Source organism: Schistocerca gregaria, chromosome 4 (assembly GCF_023897955.1).
Source record: "Schistocerca gregaria isolate iqSchGreg1 chromosome 4, iqSchGreg1.2, whole genome shotgun sequence".
NCBI lineage: Eukaryota > Metazoa > Arthropoda > Insecta > Orthoptera > Acrididae > Schistocerca > Schistocerca gregaria.
Window position 1 is genome coordinate 566,928,736 of NC_064923.1, and position 22,589 is coordinate 566,951,324.

Below are 22,589 nucleotides of genomic sequence, written 5' to 3' on the forward strand. Positions count from 1 at the left end.
ACGTTGATCCTGTTCCGAAGCATTTGGTAATAGCGTCGCCATAGTTCCGATTTCCGCTTTATGGTATCTGTACCTACATCGCAGTAGTAATACGTTGTGTACACGCTGTGACGACGCCCTCAAACGGGAACTTTTTGATCGTCCCTCACCTCTAGTAAACCAAACCGCAGCAACTCCATCTTCCACCTTTACATTTTCATGATTACTGTTTTTGCTGTCGTTATTGCTTTGTTAAAACGCTTTCTACTAGCCAAATTTTGCAACACGAATGTCATGGGTAATATCTGCACCAAGCCTTGTCTCCGCCAATAATTCCAGAATAAAGCTTAATATCTCTGAGAATTCCTAGCAAATTAACTGTTGCTCTGGGACGAGAACCCAGAGCTCTACCTTCCGTGATCACTGCTCTTACCGACTGCGCTAGTAAGGCCAGACTCGGAGCACACTCATGCTCCAGTTGCTATATCATCTCCCAACTAGAGAACCTTCTGTTATGCTTTGCCAGACTAGCGCTCCCGAAATAGTCGCACCCTATGGCACTCCAAAGTTACGCCTTCACTTCTTATTGGAGCACTTAATCCAACAACGTGTGGAAGAGAGCTTGAAACGTCCCCTTTGAAAAATTATACATAACTGTGCTTAAACTGACAAACAATATTTTTAGCGCAACGCAATCTGACTTTCAAAAATCCCTACAAAAGAATGGCCCTGACTAACATTAACCTATACCTTTCACAAATCACCTCACCAAAAATCTTCGTCACTCGAACTACTGCAATACAGCGAGCGCCACTACTGCCAGCTAAATAAAAGATTCAAACTACGGAAGGCACTAACTACTCATAGGCATAGGTAGCGAATGAAAGATTTTAATAGAGAACAAACAATGTATTTACCTTGCTAGTCATATATATATATAGCAGTTCATGACATCCATTCTTACAAATTTCAAAACTCCATCTCTCCCCTCACATCCACCAATGCTGGCGGCTCACCTCCAACTGCCCAACGCTACGCGCTGTTGACATACAGCTGCCCAACACTACAATGGCGAGTATTACAACAATGCCAACCAGCCAGTGACTGCACACAGCACAGCCAGTGATTTTTCATACAGAGTGCTATGTGGCGATACCAATAAAAAAAACCTAAACAGCCTACCTACATAGCCCCCATGCTCCCCACAAAAAAATTTACAAATTGTTTTGGGCAGTGGCCAATACAGATTTGAAAAAAATTTCATAATTACAATAAGAAAGAAATGAAATGCACCACAAAACTAATTCTACAAAAGATACTACCAAGTAGTTGAAAAGAAAATTAAGTTTGCAGTAACTTATTAATCCCTTCTTATTGTTCTTTCCTTTCAAAGTGCTCCTTTTTCGAAGAACGTGGATCATTAAATGATTATTTTATAGATCTGTTGACAGAAAATGTTCATATTAGCAAATGCATTTAATTTTATTTTATAAAACCAATGCTGCAACACAGCTGGAAACCATATCAAATAAAATAAGCAACTATGAAAGGCAAAGCTTAAAAATATCATTCAATAGTCATGTGACATTTCATAAGTTAGTACAAATTCTCTCAACTCTCGTAGAAAGACGCTTGTCATTATCAGGTTTGCAGATGTAAGAAAGTATCTTTCCAAGTAATGAGCGTGTCGTTTTTGTGATGCTTTCTGCAAAGGAATGTCAATAGCGAGGATAATGGCTTTTTTTTACCTAATGGCTTTCTTTTGTCAGGTGGCTGTCACGCAGCTGGGTGCCCACGACGCATTACGTGCAGGTGGTCACTTAACTGTCTTACTGAAATATTTACGACACCAGTTTCCGCTACAGTGGCAGTCTCCTATAAAAATGACAGGTCAAGCATTTGGGTTACACATCAGAAGAAACAAAAGCCTATTGATATAACAGTGTCCAAAAAATTTTCGTCGGCATTATAATTCACGCATTTACATACATTACATAAATCTTAAAGTACGATTCTTGGTTTCCAACAACATTTTTCACAAACCAAAGTCCCTAACCACTACTCATTATTCCTTACGTTATTTGTCGACACTTCAATATTTCATCATAACAGATTTGTAGCATAATCAAATAACTCATATAGCATCAGCTTATTGATCATAAACATACTGCAACAGCATAATACACATAGTCAACTCTCAAAATCGTCGTAGCTTCCTCCAATAATTTAAAAACCTAAAAAACTCTCTGCTCATGTCAAGTGTCATCTGCCTCAAACGTACTTTAAAAATCATGATCCCATACCAAATACATCATTCAAAGCTCTCATAGTATCACAATGGTTCCGAAAAAATATGAAATTGTATTTTGTCTGTACTTTATGAAATGTTCATAAGTGTGAAGTTATCCAACTGTGTAATTACGTAAACATCTGTCACTGATGTGGTAAAATATTTCTCTCTCTCAGTTAAATGATCAGATAGCTGTGTAATTCTGAGTTAGAGAAACATGGTACCGATGTGTAAAGTTGCATAAGCAAATACCATATTAGCTAGGGTTCCTTGTGCTTGCCATACACATGGTACTCAAAGTAAGCGTGTACCCCCTGAGGATTAATGTAATTATATCCTCAGGTGTTACAGATTACAGCAATGGAATGAAATGTATCACGGAAAACCTTTGTATCATTGTACTTAAAATATCTTTAAAAATGTTTTAAGTACAAAATTAGGCACTCAAATACGTGTACTGTAGCGCTAAACTGTGCGTCGTGTTGTAAGATAATCTCTGTGGAAGTGTCGTAGTTATCATCCTCCGAAAGCTAAGTTCTGCAGACGTCAATGTACTTACCTCATGATAAACAAAAGTGAAATGCTTTGCGTATAGATATCGTAGTTACTACGCTTATTGCCGTGACGAAGTAAGTACTGTACTGTAACGTATTGTTGCGCTACAGAAAAGACTCTCTCATTGCAGCTATACCACAAAGTTACTACTAAAACACGTTTTCCTTTCCATAAGAATTCAGAAAAAACTGTGCAGTATAAAACAGATACACCGCAAAAGCACAATGTAAATTGTCACATTAGTAGCGTCGTGATATAACCGTGTAGCTACCAAAGAAACCAAATGTTAATTCATCTTTAATCTCACAGAAAGTACTTCAAATAAAGAATGTCTTCTCAACTAAACCAAAATGTAGAATTGAAATCTCATTAACAGTATGTGTTCTAAGTATGTCAGCCTTATAGTATTTAAGTAATCGTGCAACTGACAATAACACTGTCGTCTGTTCACAATAACAATGCATTCGTAATTTGTTTAAATAAGTTCTTGGTTCTTGACTGGATATTTAACTTCAAATATTGTTGCATGTTAACAATTTCTTAAGTCTGACAAAGTATACTAGTCATGTAAAGTGAAAAGTTATGACAAATACAAAGTTAAAAAGCAGATTATCTTTCAATAAACGGTTTTACATGTGAAATGTAGTACAATCCTTAACTCTTCCTAGTGCTCAGAGTTAACTTGAACGCAATTACCATGCGGTATACGTCGGTAAAGAATACTGGAGTTTCTCTCAAGGTCAATTTTTCTCTGAGCCAGCAGGCGCACGTGGCTGCCTGCGGTGCGAGTCATTGTCTATCTCTTTGTTGGCGTGCGTCGTTGTTGGGATTAGGAGACCTATCTTCTACAATTTCACCTTGTCGAGAGGGCCCAGCTTCGTTTGAATCCCTCCAGTTCTGATGAAATTCCGGTCTGTCGTTATGATTATATCTTCTGTCGCCATGTCGGTAGATTCCATAGTTTTTCTTGTCGGTCACGTGGTGAATTTCTCCCTGAATCGTAACTGCGCGCTGGACCGTTGCGTCTTAAGTTATTCTGTCTCCCTTGATAGTTCTGGTTGCCATATTGTGTGTCTCTAATTGTATGTGTAATATTCATTACTACGGAAATGCGACCTTTCTCTGTAACTATTACTCTGCCAGTGGTTGTCATATGGGTGGTGTCTGTTTTCGTCACGATTTGTGTTGTGAGAATAGCCTTGTGTCCAGTTATTGTTTCTTTCATCGTGGAATTGCGACGGATGTGACCTGTAGTGATTGTTTTCCTTTTTTCGCATCCTGCGACTGTCTGTCAATTTGTAATTCTTGTGAGTTCCTGGAAAGCTCCAATGTCGTCTTTGCAACGCCCTACCAAAATAATATTCCTTAAATGTTCCGGCAATTTCATTAAGCAAATGCGGATGAGTTCTGAGGGGCTGTATGGGTTTGAAAGATATTCTTATGCAACAGGTCTTCAAAATATTTGACAAGACTGGAAAATTCAGATTGTCCGAAATGTTTCATCATTATGATATGTTTTACTCGGTCTTGTGTAGCTTGAGACCAATATGCTGAGGAAGGCATGATAAAATTCTCCTTCACTGTGACAATCGTGAATGACCGATCGCATTCTTACAGCTGGTTCACTCTCCAAGTAGCCACACACAAATTCTAATCTGTGCTCAAATGACCAGTTGGGAGGAAAACAATGAGAGAATTGATGGAGCCACGCTTGTGGATGAATGTCGTTGCCAGAATTCTGAAATGTTTTGAATTTAGGTGTAGGAATGAACAGCTTATAGTCAAAATCGTCGTGTCGTCGGGTAGAATATCTGTCATTGTTACGTCGTGTCGGCGGTTCCATCTCAAAATTTGGTGCACCTTGCCAATTTCTTTCATGATTTCCGAAATGCCCTGTACTATTATTTTGTGGCTTTTCCGTATTTCTAAGTTCCTCTTCCAGTGTTGGAGTGCGAGTGTCCTCTGAAATACGTAATTTTTGTATTACCTACGTCAACTGATCTTGTACTTACAGGATTTCTCTTTTGTGTTGCGTATTAATTTGATTCTGATTTTGTTAGAATTTTTTAATTTGTTCATACTCTTGTCACTGATGGCTACAGGTCTTGTCATTCAGATCATCTACCTTTGCAGATAAATTAGTGAACTGATCCGAAAGTTCGGCTACTTTCTCCCATAGTGAACACATTTCCTCAGTGTGTTTTTCTGAACCAAGTTTCAGTGTGTCAATTTGTGTTAAAATCGAATCTACTGTGTCCTTTAAGTTTTCCTGAGTTCTCGCAAGTTGCGTAACCGAATCGGTGGATGCAACTGAGTCTATTTTAGCTTGCAAGGTATCGTGATTTTCATGAACAATGGTTTGCAGTTCTTTTATGGCTGCTTCGTGATTCTGTAATGCATTTTCATGCCGCGAAAAAATAGGTTGAAAATGCTCACAAATTTGTGTTTTTACGTCATTACAGACTTTTGACATTTCGATTCAATGTTATGTAACTCATTAGTTAAATCTTTACGTGTTTGTTCAAGTGTGGTGTCTAACTTCCGAAGATTTTGTTCCATTGTGTTTGTTGCTGTTTGTCTCTGATTTTGTTTAATTTGTTGGGTTAATTGCAATAATGTATTAGTGTCTGGAATCTGTTCCTATATGCTTTTCGGCAGTGCATTTGCACCGGCAACATTCACATTTTCACAAGCAGAAAATGTATCTTGACGTATTTGAGAACTGTGAGGACGCAAAACCTGAATGTACAGTATTTGCAAGATTGTGTCCTGTCATTTCGGTTTCCTGACGCGAGCTGTTGTCGACCGATCGATCGATAATGCTTCCCTGTTCCCTGTTTACTGCCTACACCATTATTTGTAGCCAACTCCATTTCCCTATGCACTATCAAATTACTACTCTGAACATCAGCTAATTCATTACACGGTGGCGCTAACACACTGCTTTCGTTTTCACTGTCATTTCTCAGTTTACTTTGGAGCCTAGTATTACGTTTTTCACACGCCATTGTCACAATATTTCACACAACACAAAAAACACTATTTGAAGAGCAAAAACAAGAGAACACATTAACATAGCAAATAATATCTAGTTAATTGCAAGCACAGCTGCGAAATACTTGGTGTAAATCTACATGCATGCCACAACTGTTTTACTGTACAGCAATGAAAGACTAAAACTACAAAGGAGATTCTCTCTACAATTACGTGCTAGCAATAAACGAAAGCTACACTAATTACACAAACAAGAAAAAAATAAAGATTCCAGTGAGGTATCCTCGGCTAAGGGTTGACATATGAAACGTCCCCTTTGAAAAATTATACAGAACTGTGCTTAAACTGACAATGTTTTTAGCGCAACGCAATCTGACTTTCAAAAATCCCTAGAAAAGAGTGGCCCTGACTAACATTAACCTATACCTTTCACAAATCACTTACCTCACCAAAAATCTTAGTTACTCGAACTACTGCAATACAGTGTGTGCCACTACCGCCAGCTAAATAAAAGATTCAAACTACGGAAGGCACTAACTACTGATAGGCATAGTTAGCGAATGAAAGATATTAATAGAGAACAATCAATGTATTTACCTTAATAGTCATATACATATATATATATTGCAGGTTATGACACCCATTCTCACAAATTTCAAAACTCCATCTCTCTCCCCACATCCACTACTGCTAGCGGCTCACCTCCAACTGCCCAACGCTACGCGCTGTTAACATCCAGCTGCCCAACACTACAATGGCGAGTATTACAACAGCACACAGCACAGCCAGTGATTTTTCATACAGAGCGCTATGTGGAGTTCCCAATAAAAAACCTAAACAGCCTACTTACAAGCTTCACTGAAATGCAGGAAGGAAGGGGAGGTATTGGCAACAGTGAAACTGAGAGGGTGGGTTATCATTTGTGCCTGCAGAATTCTCAGTATCATTGCCTGCAAAAGATACCAATGAGACCTGGTCTAGCTCAGTTTGTTTCCAAAGATTTTTCACGGTAATTGTTACTTACCGAGAGCCTTGTAAGCCGAAAACACTCACAAGAAAAGCCCTGATGCCTGTCGTCCACCTTCCACTTCCGTACAGCTCCACATTCCAGACAAAATCTTTCGTCATCCCTCCTCTTCTTAAATTTCCCAGTTTGCGTCGTTCAGCTGGGCGTGTACTCATCCGTAACATCGCAGTGGAGAGCATTTAGAGATTCTTTGTGTACCAGGTTTCTGACACTTGCAGTTCCCAAGTTTCGGCGGTATCTGATTTGTTCCCCATGTAGGACTGATATTTAATCGAATAAGCTTTCCTCAAAGTCGTGGATTTGGGTACTTTTTACAACTGGGATTCATAGTCTTATCTCTAAAATTACCGGGAGCCACTAGGGATCCTCCCTATAGCTTGCACGGGTGTGCCTCTTGTTCCACGTGTGATGAGGGCTAAGGCAGGCGTCGACATCGTTAGGCTCTTGTAACTGCTCTCTGGTTGGTGTACAAATTGTAAAAAACCTTTCGGTTCCTGCATTTTATCTCTAACATAAAAAAATTTTCACAGTTGAGATTGCCAAAAGCATTTCTCTAAATCTACAGTTGCTATAGACTACAAATCGCCTTTCATTAATCGATCTAAGGTAAGTCGGTGGATCAGTGTTGCCTCTCATGTCAGTGCATTTTTACTAAACCCAAATCGTTCCTTCCAAAGGCAGTCCCTAAAAGTTTTACTCTATGAATGATTCGTGTCACAATTCTGCGACTATGACGTATAAAACTAATGGTTATAGTATGCACACCAGTCAGTATAAACTTTATTTTGAACTGGAATTGCTACATCATTTTGGAAGTCTAAGGACATTTCGCCTGTCTTACACATACTGCACAGCACCTGGAATACACTTACCATAGGTGGCTCTCCCAAGGATCATAATAATTTGAGGGAACAGTCTACGCCATGGACCTCATTGCCCATTAGGTCTTAGAATGCTCTCCAAATGCTTCTCCCAGTATCATCTCGTCTTCAACTTCTTCGTTTCTTCTCATTTTATGATACTCTCCTTATATTTGTTTCCCTTACAGAGGCACTCTATATTTCCTTCATCCTATTTTCCGATTCGCTTAGTACCTTCTTACCATCTGAGCTTTTGATATTCATGAAGTTATTTTCCATCAACGGGCTCTTTAATTTTCCTGTACACTCAATATCATTCCCCTACTTATGCATGCTTTCATGGCCTTTCATTCGTTCGAAAAAATGGCTCTGAGCACTATGGGACTTAACATCTGAGGTCATTAGTCCCCTAGAACTTAGAACTAGTTAAACCAAGCTGACCTAAGGGCATCACACACATCCATGCCGGAGGCTGGATTCGAACTTGCGACCGTAGCAGTCGTGCGGTTCCAGACTGAAGCGCCTATAACAGCTCGGCCACAGCGGCCGGCCTTTCATTCTTCTTCGAGCCATTCCTGCTTAGCTGTTCAGCACTGGGTACCATTTTTAGACGACGTAAGAGGAAATGAATAATCGCTCAAAATTATTAGACAGGACAATCTTCAGCGTTATAAAATCTATTGAAAATGTGTTTAAATGAAAAACACCATCTGCCGTTAGTATAATGTGTCTGGGTAGATTGCCTTCGTCTGAAGTTCTCATTTTGTCGTCACATTCTCCAGTTCATTTAAATGAAGATAGTTTTCTTCTATTGTACACGTCTTCCCTAAAATTTCTTTCAGTGGGTGTCACTCGTGCATGTGATTTTTCAGGGGATTTATGTGGATATTTACTGACGTCAGGCAATGATTCTCTAACTTGCGCTGGAACTGAAGGTAAGCATTAGTTTACAAAAAAGTTCAGCAGGCGTTGCTCATGGAAGACCTCGTACTATCTGATACATCACTCTCCCTTCTCTAAGTTCCTTTAGAGCCCTCTTCTGTCTGTATAATTTCGACCCTCAAAGCCTTGGAGCACCATACGTAGTGCTAGAGACGCGCAGCCTGAAGACAACCGGGCACTAGTTAATTTCCGCGTTGCTGAGCTTCTTTTACCTGTTGTTCCCCCTAGCGTGAGAGTTTCACGCAAACAGCAATTTACTCTTAATTTTACTTAGTCACTGAAATGTCTCTTACCATAGCAAGAAGTGAATTCATTCTCGACGGTAAGGGAGAGTGACACGCTTCGCAGGTGGTGTGGGCACGGCCGTGGCGCAGCTGGCTCGGACGGTGCCGCTGGCCACAGTGCTGGGGACGGCCTCTGAATCGAAGCACGACCAGCTGTGGCGCCTGGGGGTGAACGGCGTGTACAGCCACGAGGAGGACTACGTGGAGCGCATCTCGAGCCTCTACCCTGAGGGCGTCGATGTCGCCATCGTCAGGAGTGGAGGGGCGGAGACAGAGAAATTCCTGAGGCTGCTCAAGCCTTGCGGAAGGTTGATTACTATCGGTGAGTACGCGAATTGCTGGTCTGTCACTAAATTGCTGTTCTTAATCCTCTTAGTCGTTTACACTGGCAAGATTTAAACACCATTTAAACACTATTACTTCATTTCCAAACGGCAGTTAATTCCTCACTGTTTGGTCTGTAAAGACGAACTATTTGTACTAATTTTTAACGAAATCTTAACAACGTAATTACTTTCGCGTCAATATTAGGTTTGTGCGTAAGTTAGTAGTGTTTTTCTATCGAATGCTGGTATTCTGGTTACAATGTCTTTATCTATCACTTTTTGTTTGTTTGTACGGCACTTTTTGTTTGTTTGTACGGCACTTTCTGTTTGTTTGTACGGCACTTTTTGTTTGTTTGTACGGCACTTTTTGTTTGTTTGTACGGCACTTTTTGTTTGTTTGTACGGCACTTTTTGTTTGTTTGTACGGCACTTTTTGTTTGTTTGTACGGCACTTTTTGTTTGTTTGTACGGCACTTTTTGTTTGTTTGTACGGCACTTTTTGTTTGTTTGTACGGCACTTTTTGTTTGTTTGTACGGCACTTTTTGTTTGTTTGTACGGCACTTTTTGTTTGTTTGTACGGCACTTTTTGTTTGTTTGTACGGCACTTTTTGTTTGTTTGTACGGCACTTTTTGTTTGTTTGTACGGCACTTTTTGTTTGTTTGTACGGCACTTTTTGTTTGTTTGTACGGCACTTTTTGTTTGTTTGTACGGCACTTTTTGTTTGTTTGTACGGCACTTTTTGTTTGTTTGTACGGCACTTTTTGTTTGTTTGTACGGCACTTTTTGTTTGTTTGTACGGCACTTTTTGTTTGTTTGTACGGCACTTTTTGTTTGTTTGTACGGCACTTTTTGTTTGTTTGTACGGCACTTTTTGTTTGTTTGTACGGCACTTTTTGTTTGTTTGTACGGCACTTTTTGTTTGTTTGTACGGCACTTTTTGTTTGTTTGTTTGTATTTTCTCATTTCCACTTAGAGGTACAGTGGTGTGGATGCTCCAAAATGGAGTGTCAAGAGAAGAAATTGGAACATTTTAGACATTCTTCTGTTGGAGTTCAGTAGATGGATGATAGCAGTTGAGGTAGCCAGAAACATTCGTACTATGTTTTGGGATAATTCCTTTAGACTGTGCACAGCGAGGAAATGGTTTTCTCGTTCTGAAGAGGGTCGTTTCGATCTCTCTAGACGTTCAAGAAGACTTCAAAGATATCAAGATCGTTCGAACGCATTAATCTAAAAGGATCCACATCAGTCTATTCCAAAGCAGCAAATGTGGTAAATTACGATCATTCCACTATCGTGCGATGCGTGCATGCTTTGGGGTCCATATATCTGGCGTATGGATACTGCATGTTCTAAGCCAAAATCGCAAAAATCACTGGATATGTGAAACGGCCTGCTCGTCATGGATTTGCTCTTCAGCCACAGACAGTCCCTATCCTGTATAGTTACTGGTTGCAAGAAATGTCTTCATGCTGACATAAGGAAAAGAAAGGAATAATTGAGGCCAAAGCAGCAACTCCTCGTACAAAGAACTGCGCACATCCACAAAATATGTAATGTAGTGGAACAGGGTCTGTGTGATTTAGTAAGAGTTGCTTCCACAAGGTATAGACGTTTTGCACACGCTATCTGAGAACAGGCGGAAAGATTGTGTGGAGTTACGGTACTGCACGTAAACGCCAGCCCGCATTGTGCTACACTGACACTCGGTAGAGGAGTTTGCTTGGGAAGTTACACCGTGCTCATCTTATTCACTGATCTTGCGGTCTTGAATTTTCACATTTTCGGCTTCCTGCCGAACAGGCTTCCAGCAACTTCCTTTCCGGATAGATATGCGCTCCGAACGTGGCTTGACGAGTTCTTCACATCTAAAGCATGTGATACCTACAGTCGCAGAATAGGAAAATTAACCCAGCGTTAGCAAATTATGGTAAACAGTGAGAGTATGTTAAGAGTAACGTCTGTTTGTCAGCTTACGGAAAAACGCTACGAATTTATGCACCAACAGAATACTTAGGGCAGTCCAGAAGTTACGTTTCGACTGGATCAAAACTGTGTAGATGGCAACAATATTTCGGTAGTGATCTGTTCAGACTTCACGTAGTCATCTTCAGGAAATTAGCGTCTGGCTGCTACTGCTGGCGGCTCCTCGGATGCTCAGGCAGTAACAAGATCGTGATGATTGCTTCTACATGAAGTCTAAAACTGTTATTAATAAAATATTTTTGCTTCTTAGAATGTTAAACCCATCTGTGTCAACATATCATTGTTAGGCCTCCGGACCATGTTGACCAAAGTTACAATAAGGTTTGACTAGCACACAAATGGTCGCGAATGATCAGCTTTATTTTTAGGTTGAATTTCGTACATTGCTGTAAGCCCTTGACTCCTCTTCGGTCACTAAATTCGTTTCTCACGGATAGCCAAAACTACATACACACTAGACTTGGGGATCGAGGTGAAATCACACTTCCATTTAATTTCCGTCACTATGTATGGGTCTTCGGTTTATGGCGGTTTTCAATTGCTGATTTAGATTCACATCTCATTTAAAATCAAACTGACATTAAAGGTGGATGGAATTTGTTCGCGACAAGTCCGTATTCCTCGTTCAATACTGGTGTTACCCCAAGTTGCAATGGTATCTTGAAATGATTCATAGAAAAACCCTGCTGTGGATACTCCTGCAACTGATGTCTACTTCACCTTCATATAGCAGAGATATGTATTGGTTTCAGGCTCGGACAGCACGGCTACATACCCAAGAACTATTACGATGACACTGCAGAGACCGACTTGGGACACAAAATACGTATCTTCCGCTGAGTTAGTGAACAAGAATGTTATCGTGGCTGGTCTGAACGTTGGAGATATGATTAAGAATCATTCGTACGATGTACAAATAATGCTGGACAATGTATTTGACCTGTATTTCCAGGAGAAGATAAAACCTCAAATTCATTCTGTTTTACCATTTGAGAAGGTGAGTAACTTAGAAATGAAACAACCAATTTGCGTTAAACATTACATGAAAAGCTCTGAAACAGGTGGGATAGAATAAAATTGGTTAATTTTATTATTGTTACTGTTACTATTTTCACCGTTAAATTACTGGTAACATTTAAGAAATAACCTCAAAAATTGCACCTAAGACAGTCAGCAGTTACAAACGCGCACGCGCGCGCGCGCTTGAGGGTCGTAGCGAACTGCTGATGACTGCAAGCGACATTTTGTGTGCATTTTAGTGTCTTGGATTACTGTGTGTTTCATCCCCTTTACCTCTCCTTTCAGTGGGCAGGATGATACTGATGCCGGCCGCGGTGGTCTCGCGGTTCTAGTCCGGAACCGTGCGACTGCTACGGTCGCAGGTTCGAATCCTGCCTCGGGCATGGATGTGTGTGATGTCCTTAGGTTAGTTAGGTTTATGTAGTTCTAAGTTCTAGGGGACTAATGACCACAGCAGTTGAGTCCCATAGTGCTCAGAGCCATTTGAACCATACTAACTGATGCTTTAACAGATATCCTGTCATCCTGTTCTAAGCTTTATCCGCAAGTTTATTCCTCCACAGATTCTGCTTAGAGCCACCTCATTCATTACATTAGCCATCTAACCGATATTAGATTCTTCTGTAGCAATACATCTCACTGCTTAGATTCTTTTTTTCCGGTTTTCCCAATTTCCGTGATCCCCAACCACACAAAGCTGTGCTCAGAACGTATGTTCTCAGAAATTTCTTCCGCAAATTAAGGCCTATGTTTGATACTGGTATTCTCCTCTTTGCCTGTGCTAGTCCGCCTTTTGTCCTTGCATCGCCCGTCATGAGTAATTATGCTTCGGGGGGGGGGGGGGGGACAATAATTCCTGAACTTTTACTTCATGACCCAGTTTCGTGTTCAGCTTTTGCTATTATCGTCACTTTCGACTTTGACCACTTTATTCCCAACCCACGTTCTGTATTGATCAGACTTCCCATTCCTCAAACAGATGCTGCAATTTATCACCTTATGAGGTTAGCAACAGCGGGGACTATCACAATTATTACTTTCATCCTAAATTTTAATTCCGCTCTTGAACCCTTCCATTTACGTAATTACTGCTTCGATGTACGGAAGTAGGGGCACAAGACTGTGCTCATTTCTAAGCCCAGCACTTCGTTTTTGGTTTTAGTCTCGTTATTCCTTCTTGTTTCGTGTACATACTGGTCCCCGTCTTTCCCCATAGCTTACACCTATTCTCAGAATTTCGAGCATCTTGCACCATTTTACTATGTAACGCGTTTTTACTCGGTCGACAAATGCGATGAACGTCTTGATTTTTTTTCTTCCGTGTTGTTCCCATTATCAACCGCAACGTCAGAATTGCCTCCCTTGCCTTTACCTTTCCTAAAGCGAAACTGATAATTTAAGAATTATCAATTTTCTTTTTCCATTCTGTTTATTGCTCTTCTCAGCAGCTTGGACGTTTGAGATGTTAAGCTGATAGTGAGATAGTTTTCGCATTTAGCTGCCCATGCTGCCTTCAGCACCCGATACCCTTGTCATCCGCATAAACTCCAACTTCTTCCTATGTCACGACATCAAAGCCCCCAGAGAGGGGTCTGAGGGGAAATTAAGAATTGGAAATGTGTTCCACCCCTGGAACAGCTCAGGTCCCACAGGGGAAAAGTTTCCGTGTATTTATGAGGCAGCTCCAAATAATTCTGTAGCTGTTTAGCAATGCAAATTGTGTAAAAAGTTACTTATTTGGGAACTCAGTGTATTAGATTAGTACTTCTTACATAGATCATTAATAAGACACTTCGGAGTGATGTGGAACGTGTCAGGTTAATAAAAGGTGTCTATACAAGATATTACATTTCACAAAATATTACATGGCACTTGATATTTTTAATTTTTTTGTGGGGGTTGGGGAAATTACCCACTTACTATATCCAAAATTCATCTAATGAGTAGGAGTTACCATTAAGAAATTCTTTCAATTTACTTTCAAATGCTACATGGCTGTCATTTTTGATGCTATTAGTTAAGTGACCAGACTTTTGTAGCAGCATAATTTACACCCTTCTGAGCCAAAGTTAGATTTAACCTTGAGTAGTGAAGATAATCCTTTCTCCTAGTGTTGTAGCCATTTTAAGACGTGTTTGCAAATTGACCAGCAGTTGCCTCACTCCATAAGAATTCGAAAGAGGACGAAAACTTACAGGGAGCAAAGTGTGTGGTAACTTGTGCTAAGGACATGAGGCCATTAAGTAGTATACAGGTTTTATGAATTCAGGGCAAACATTGATTGAAACAGGAGAAAATATGGCTGTGGGTGTGAAAAACCACATCAGATAGTATTTAACGTACTGCGAAGAAAGCTTGTTATGGAAGACAGCTTATTCCAAACCTCTCATTTTTAAATTAACATAATACGAAAAACTTACTTCGTGTATAGTGCAATGTATTTAGAGAAATTAGAATGAACTACTTTGACCACTTAGAATGAACGCAGCGAACCCACTATACATGTTCTGGAAAAAGTAATCGCTCTGTATAACTGGTGTTACGAGGGTAATCCCAAAAGCAAGGTCGCCAATTTTTTTATAAGTACAGAAATCTATGTGGCATTTCGTTACACTGTTACAAAGAGTTCTTCACGCGCTGTGTGTAAACATGCGCACGCTGCGCTGAGGGACTCAGTCTTGGCTTGGCAGCCGTTCTGAATGGAGCTCAAGTTGGATATTCCCACCAAGTGCGAATTGCACGCAGTTATTCGGTTTTTGAACGCAAAGGGCACTGCGCCGATTGAAATCCATCGCAAATTGTCGGAAGTGTATGGTGAATCGTGTATGGATGTCAAGTGTTCGTAAGTGGTGTAGTGTGTTCGCATCTGGTCGGACCGAAATTCACAACGAACAAAGGAGCGGGAGACCGTCAATTTGTGAAGAGACAGTGTTGAAAGTTGAGCAAACCATGCGTGAAGGTCGGATCACCCTGGATGATCTCTGCACGTTAGTTCCTGGTGTTTCCCGAAACACTGCTTACAGAATTGTAACGGAAACATTGAACTACCGGAAGGTGTGGGCAAGATGGGTGCCACACATTCTTGACTTTATGAACAGCATGGCGGCGAGTTGGTATGACATGGCATACAAAAACTGCCACAACGTCTACAAAAATGCGTCGACACAAATGATTGTCGAAAAATAGCTAAATATTGAAGCTGTAAACTGATGTAAAACATTATCGAAATAAACAGGTCTATGTACTTAAAAAAATAGACCTTACTTATGGGATTACCCTCGTATATATGGCTGAAACACTAAAACTTACAGAAACCAGAATTCTGAGACCTTACTTTAGATGCTGTTGCAGTGTAATAGAGATCTTAAGGTTCTTAGGGGCAAAGGATCTCGACTTTGAGATGATTCTGGTTACTACAGAAAGCATATATTGCAGATACTCTGACAGTTCGAATTGGGAATAGCGAGTATGTCGAAAGAGCTAAGTTGCAGAGAAAACCGTTCATATCGAAATAAACTCCAAATAAGAGGAAAATGAGACTAATAAAATCCACCATTTTAGTGCCTACAATCAACCAAAATTGTTTTCCATAAACGTGCGATTCCTACTCATGACACTATAATGAAAACGTATATGATAAACTGTCATCTAATGAAGCGGTGCTGGAAGACAGGCCGGCGAGAAAGACTGCCTTAGCCTGCTTGGGTTAGGACATAGCGTGGATTGGATGGGATTAAAACAGCCTGCCCATTCTGCTGCTAATATGCAGCAACTTGCCTGCCTGGCTAACATAAACACGGACAGGTTAAAAGCTGACTGCTGATTGAGATTATAGCGCTGCCGTGGAAAGGAACTTTGTGCTACCTCGTATCATCTAATCTTTTTTCGTGCTCTGGCAATGGAAAGTGGAAGACCATTTACGTAGGAGGCGTGTTTTTAAGTACCGTTTTGAAATTAAAAAAAAGAAGTGTTAAGATATCTCAATTTTATTTTCACATTAAAGCATGTACCTTAATCTACGCACTGACGCCATTGCAGTCTGATTCTTCCTTGTTGACGTTGTGTACTGAGTGTTATGATGCCTTCGATAACCGTGAGTCCCGCCGACTGTTAAGTACGGGCTTTACAAGATTCGTTAATGCTAAAGGCCCACGACGATCAGGGGGACGTGCTCACTCATCATACTCCGGTGAATTTACCCTTTACTACTCACTCGACCGCCATTCTTGCTCGACTCTCCAGTCCCATACTCACTAGACACTAGTCTCACTGTCTCCTGCAGCGCTCGAAAATCGACTCGTGTGCACTGTGTACCTGGATGTAGGATACTAATATCTGTGGGATCACAGATCCCTTACAGCATTCATGTAAAAATAAAATTGATATCTTAGCACGTATTTTTTGATTTCAAAGCGGCGCTTGCTTAAAAAAAAGCCTCGTATGTTAACAAGACCCAAAATACACTCCTAGAAATTGAAATAAGAACACCGTGAATTCATTGTCCCAGGAAGGGGAAACTTTGACACATTCCTGGGGTCAGATACATCACATGATCACACTGACAGAACCACAGGCACATAGACACAGGCAACAGAGCATGCACAATGTCGGCACTAGTACAGTGTATATCCACCTTTCGCAGCAATGCAGGCTGCTATTCTCCCATGGAGACGATCGTAGAGATGCTGGATGTAGTCCTGTGGAACGTCTTGCCGTGCCATTTCCACCTGGCGCCTCAGTTGGACCAGCGTTCGTGCTGGACGTGCAGACCGCGTGAGACGACGCTTCATCCAGTCCCAAACATGCTCAATGGGGGACAGATCCGGAGATCTTGCTGGCCAGGGTAGTTGACTTACACCTTCTAGAGCACGTTGGGTGGCACGGGATACATGCGGACGTGCATTGTCCTGTTGGAACAGCAAGTTCCCTTGCCGGTCTAGGAATGGTAGAACTATGGGTTGGATGACGGTTTGGATGTACCGTGCACTATTCAGTGTCCCCTCGACGATCACCAGAGATGTACGGGCAGTGTAAGAGATCGCTCCCCACACCACGATGCCGGGTGTTGGCCCTGTGTGCCTCGGTCGTATAGTCCTGATTGTGGCGCTCACCTGCACGGCGCCAAACACGCATACGACCATCATTGGCACCAAGGCAGAAGCGACTCTCATCGCTGAAGACGACACGTCTTCATTCGTCCCTCCATTCACGACTATCGCGACACCACTGGAGACGGGCTGCACGATGTTGGGGCGTGAGCGGAAGACGGCCTAACGGTGTGCGGGACCGTAGCCCAGCTTCATGGAGACGGTTGCGAATGGTCCTCGCCGTTACCCCAGGAGCAACAGTGTCCCTAATTTGCTGGGAAGTGGCGGTGCGGTCCCCTACGGCACTGCGTAGGATCCTACGGTCTTGGCGTGCATCCGTGCGTCATTGCGGTCCGGTGCCAGGTCGACGGGCACGTGCACCTTCCGACGACCACTGGCGACAACATCGATGTACTGTGGAGACCTCACGCCCCACGTGTTGAGCAATTCGGCGGTACGTCCACGCGGCCTCCCGCATGCCCACTATACGCCCTCGCTCAAAGTCCGTCAACTGCACATACGGTTCACGTCCACGCTGTCGCGGCATGCTACCAGTGTTAAAGACTGAGATGGAGCTCCGTATGCCACGGCAAACTGGCTGACACTGACGGCGGCGGTGCACAAATGCTGCGCAGCTAGCGCCATTCGACGGCCAACACCGCGGTTCCTGGCGTGTCCGCTGTGCCGTGCGAGTGATCATTGCTTGTACAGCCCTCTCGCAGTGTCCGGAGCAAGTATGGTGGGTCTGACACACTGGTGTCAATGTACTCTTTTTTCCATTTCCTGGAGTGTAGAATCCAGTGGAGTAGAGCAGTAGTATTCAGTTCCGGCCACACATCGCGACTGCTTTGTTCTCAGATGACGGACGGCCTCGAGCTGCTGTGCAGAAGGGAGAACTTCGGGAAGGTCCTGCTGGTGGTCCAGGACGAGTTGGACCAACCGGTGGCGTTCGGCTGGCGGGTGCCCAGTCCTCCGAAACCTATCCCCGGCGCCGTGACGTGGGACCGACTCCAGCGGAGGGTCGAGGCGAAAGTAATCTGCAAGAGGAAGCTGAAGTACTGGGCGAGGCAAGCGGAGATGGCAGCCGCTGGGGCGCTGGACGAGACTGAAGAAGAGAATGCTGGAGATAAAGGCAAAGACGACGACGACGACTCTATGTTCACGGAGCTGGAGGCGAGTGTGGCAGCAGAAATGGTTAAAGCGATCAGCGAGTCTGAAGCTGAAGGGAACGCGAGTTTCTGAAATTTTATGGTCTCTTCCAGTAGAGCCTTTCGCCAAATCTTAGATCTCCGGAATATTTTATTTTACGACGTTAGTAGGTCTTTTATTGTTGGATAAGGAGACAATACAAATGTACCTTAAGCATCTCTGCCAAATGTTACCGTTCAGTATTTCGTTTTAAATGTTATTTGTATGGTTTTTGTGAGCATGCAACAAATAAAATATTTTGCATGCTGCACTGCATTCGTCCATTCCTTTCATATTTTCTGGCTCCTTTAAAGTATTACTTAATACCTTACAAGAGAAGCTTGTGGCTAGTTTCGTATCTACAACCAAACACTTGGAGCGTGCAGAGTGTATACTGAGGCGACTTACTCTTTTGCATGTTGCACGTAGCAAAAGCATGTTTTCGAGAAGCAAGTCTTACCCAGGAATGGATAATTAGGCCTGATCACCGTACGGTAGGTTCAGAATTCATATTAAGCAGTGTCCACACAGGCTACAGGTGATGTCACAGCGTGTCCCGTGACAGTTAATACGGAAGTGGCGCAGTGGCCCGCTGTTCACTCGCGTTCCTGCAGTCCTCCAGTGGCAAAGCGTGTAAGACGGTGTCAGTGTATTCATTCGTAGCTCAAATTGTGGCTCAAGAACTGAGTGGACCATTCACAGAACATGATGTTCGTTTTTGGAACATAACCTACGACTAGTTTAGAAACACAAGTGATGACACTTTCTGCAGGACAATGCTCAAGCACGTGCAGTGAAACTTGTTACTGATTCGTTTGATGGGGCTGCCAAGTGCTATACCACCTACTGCCCATCCCTTGACTTAAGCCCTTGTGAATTCAGCTCGACTTCTAAACTGAAGGAAACAGTTCACAGCATTCGCTTCAGTATTGCTGCAAATTCGTTGGGCAATAGACCGCTTCGCTCGAACTGTCAACACAACTGGCACTGCTAAGGGTATGTTAAGACTTAGACATCACTGGCAACGGGTTATACACAATGCTGGTGACTACTTCGAAGGTCAGGAAAACTATGAAACACGTATCTATTTTGTACGAGAAGTAAATAAATAGTTGCCACTATTCGTTCCAACACTCGTATATCTTACGAAAAACAAAAACTATAAATTTTTGTCACAAAAGTTCATTTGTCCTGTAATTATGACTTCGCGGGTGTGACTTCGCGGGTGTGACTTCGCGGGTGTGACTTCGCGGGTGTGACTTCGCGGGTGTGACTTCGCGGGTGTGACTTCGCGGGTGTGACTTCGCGGGTGTGACTTCGCGGGTGTGACTTCGCGGGTGTGACTTCGCGGGTGTGACTTCGCGGGTGTGACTTCGCGGGTGTGACTTCGCGGGTGTGACTTCGCGGGTGTGACTTCGCGGGTGTGACTTCGCGGGTGTGACTTCGCGGGTGTGACTTCGCGGGTGTGACTTCGCGGGTGTGACTTCGCGGGTGTGACTTCGCGGGTGTGACTTCGCGGGTGTGACTTCGCGGGTGTGACTTCGCGGGTGTGACTTCGCGGGTGTGACTTCGCGGGTGTGACTTCGCGGGTGTGACTTCGCGGGTGTGACTTCGCGGGTGTGACTTCGCGGGTGTGACTTCGCGGGTGTGACTTCGCGGGTGTGACTTCGCGGGTGTGACTTCGCGGGTGTGACTTCGCGGGTGTGACTTCGCGGGTGTGACTTCGCGGGTGTGACTTCGCGGGTGTGACTTCGCGGGTGTGACTTCGCGGGTGTGACTTCGCGGGTGTGACTTCGCGGGTGTGACTTCGCGGGTGTGACTTCGCGGGTGTGACTTCGCGGGTGTGACTTCGCGGGTGTGACTTCGCGGGTGTGACTTCGCGGGTGTGACTTCGCGGGTGTGACTTCGCGGGTGTGACTTCGCGGGTGTGACTTCGCGGGTGTGACTTCGCGGGTGTGACTTCGCGGGTGTGACTTCGCGGGTGTGACTTCGCGGGTGTGACTTCGCGGGTGTGACTTCGCGGGTGTGACTTCGCGGGTGTGACTTCGCGGGTGTCCCTGCACATTTAGTGCAATGATTCTTCGTTTTTGGATAATTAGGAGTTACGTGGAAGCAATGAACATTGTGGAACCTGGCAAGCGTAGGGCTACACCATACGTGTGCATAACGTGTCCAATCAAAACTGGATTCTGTTTGAGCTGCTGCACAATTACACATCTGTGATGTAATGGGATGTCGTACCTTCAGAGGAAGATCTGTTCGTGTTTAATTTGTAAAGTGTTTGTTTTATTTGATAGCCAAGTAAAATGTTACATTTATTGTTTTCTGTACAGTATGTGGACTTACTTGTGGTTTGCTATAAAAAAAACACATCTACACCTTGCTATATGAGATTTGGTTTCCATAGCACATTGCAGACGAGTCCTGTTCCTTTTTCTGTTTGATAAATCTGTCGATGTTACCAGACTCCAATTATTTCTCAGTAGGGCGGATTTATTGCTCGTTTTCATTGCATTTTCTTTCCAGTTTGCAATAAAATCAGTAAATCAGAGGCGTTGTTAGAACTGTTTGCAATAAATGCATATAACGCCTATAAGCGTCAGACCATGCAGCATTTATCACATGATCGGCATGCAGCTAAAACTTACTTGCATCTCTATATATATAGCACCGCCTCTTGCGCAGACGTTAGATTCGCTGTTAATATTACCTACGTGCACAGCATGAACTTACAGGTTTCGCAGGGTTATGATTTCAGCTCTCAGCTCACGTGCGCTTACAAGCGTCCGCTTAAAGCGGTAGCGGCCCGCATTGGTGACCGCAGCGAACGCATTAAGCTACAACGGACAGTTAACATAATTGATGGATGGGGTTTGGTAAAGAGCGATCAGAAAGTAAACCATCAAAAAAATTCCATGAATTACAAAGTATAAAGTATTTTTACACTTGCTGATCATTTCATTAAATCGGATATCTCGTGTTTCTGCTTCAATGAAGCGCAACAATCGTGGAAATGTTTGTCATGCTTGAAAGTACAAAAAAGATTGAGACGACCGCAGTTGAGTGTCAATTTGAAAAGCCCTTGCTGGTGAAGCGTGAGCACCCGTGTTCAGCTTTAGTCGGTGCCAGTAGTGGCAATAAAATTCTCCTTCCACTGTGGAACACCTGTCTCATACTTTTCCTCCGTCTACGGTGACTTCGTTACTCCTTACGTTTTTTTGCAAGACTAGTGCGTACGTTGTTTCCCCTCAAATCGCGCAAGTGTTAACTGTCAATGCTGGGTGCAATTCTCAATACTAAATCCTGCGTCATGTTGGAAGGCGGCCCAGTTCTCAGCCGTTCTGCGCATCCCTCACCACTAGCAGCCAATAATATTCATTATTTTTCCGAACGGTTAGCAGAGAGTTACAGCGAAACAGCGAGAATCTCGATCCTACATGCTGCACTTATGCCCTACTTCATGACAAACGAATTATTCATTCAACTGTCAGTTTTTTCTTGTAGCAGCATAGGTGTGAATGTGTGTCTGTAAATGTTTAAAAAAAAGCCAGGTGACAGCAATAAATGTGCTTGACAAACAAGGAACGGGGGTTATTTACCGCATTTATAACTTTTTCAAACGTGAAGTAAAAAGCAGGCCGCCTCCTGTTGACATTTGAAGACACAAGAACGGACTCCGGAACCATAAGGTGTCGGCAAGAGAACTGTAAAGACAATTGCAAACGAAAGTGCCAGAGCTGTAGGAACAGTAGTAAAAGATGGTTTCGTGTCGCCTTGAATGTATAGAAATCGGAAGGTAGGTTTTAACTACGATGATTTGGAGTGTCCTATGTGAATGATGAATGCCCAATATAAAACATGTTACAGTTCTGCAGGAGGAATAGCTTCAATGGTGATTCGTCAATGTAAAGAATTACTTTTAAAACGTTGGTTTCTGAAAAGTTTAGAGGAGCGATTTTAGTTCAAATAAGTGACATAGGTGCAGCACGAACTAAATCACATACAGATTCAAGACACAAGAGGGTGCAGTTCGACCTTGATGAAACATG

The 22,589-nt window shown here is 42.8% G+C and overlaps 1 protein-coding gene across 1 annotated transcript in view; it reads left to right on the forward strand.

The window, feature by feature from the left end:
• LOC126266891 (synaptic vesicle membrane protein VAT-1 homolog) overlaps window positions 1-18,816 on the forward strand; it is a 63,976-nt gene extending 45,160 nt beyond the window's left edge. The window contains exons 6-8 of the mRNA XM_049971557.1: window positions 8,996-9,253; window positions 11,998-12,242; window positions 18,211-18,816. Coding sequence (XP_049827514.1) covers window positions 8,996-9,253; window positions 11,998-12,242; window positions 18,211-18,594 — 887 coding nt within the window. The 3' untranslated portion in view covers window positions 18,595-18,816. The remainder of the gene's footprint in view (window positions 1-8,995; window positions 9,254-11,997; window positions 12,243-18,210) is intronic.
• The last annotated feature ends 3,773 nt before the right edge of the window (window positions 18,817-22,589 follow it).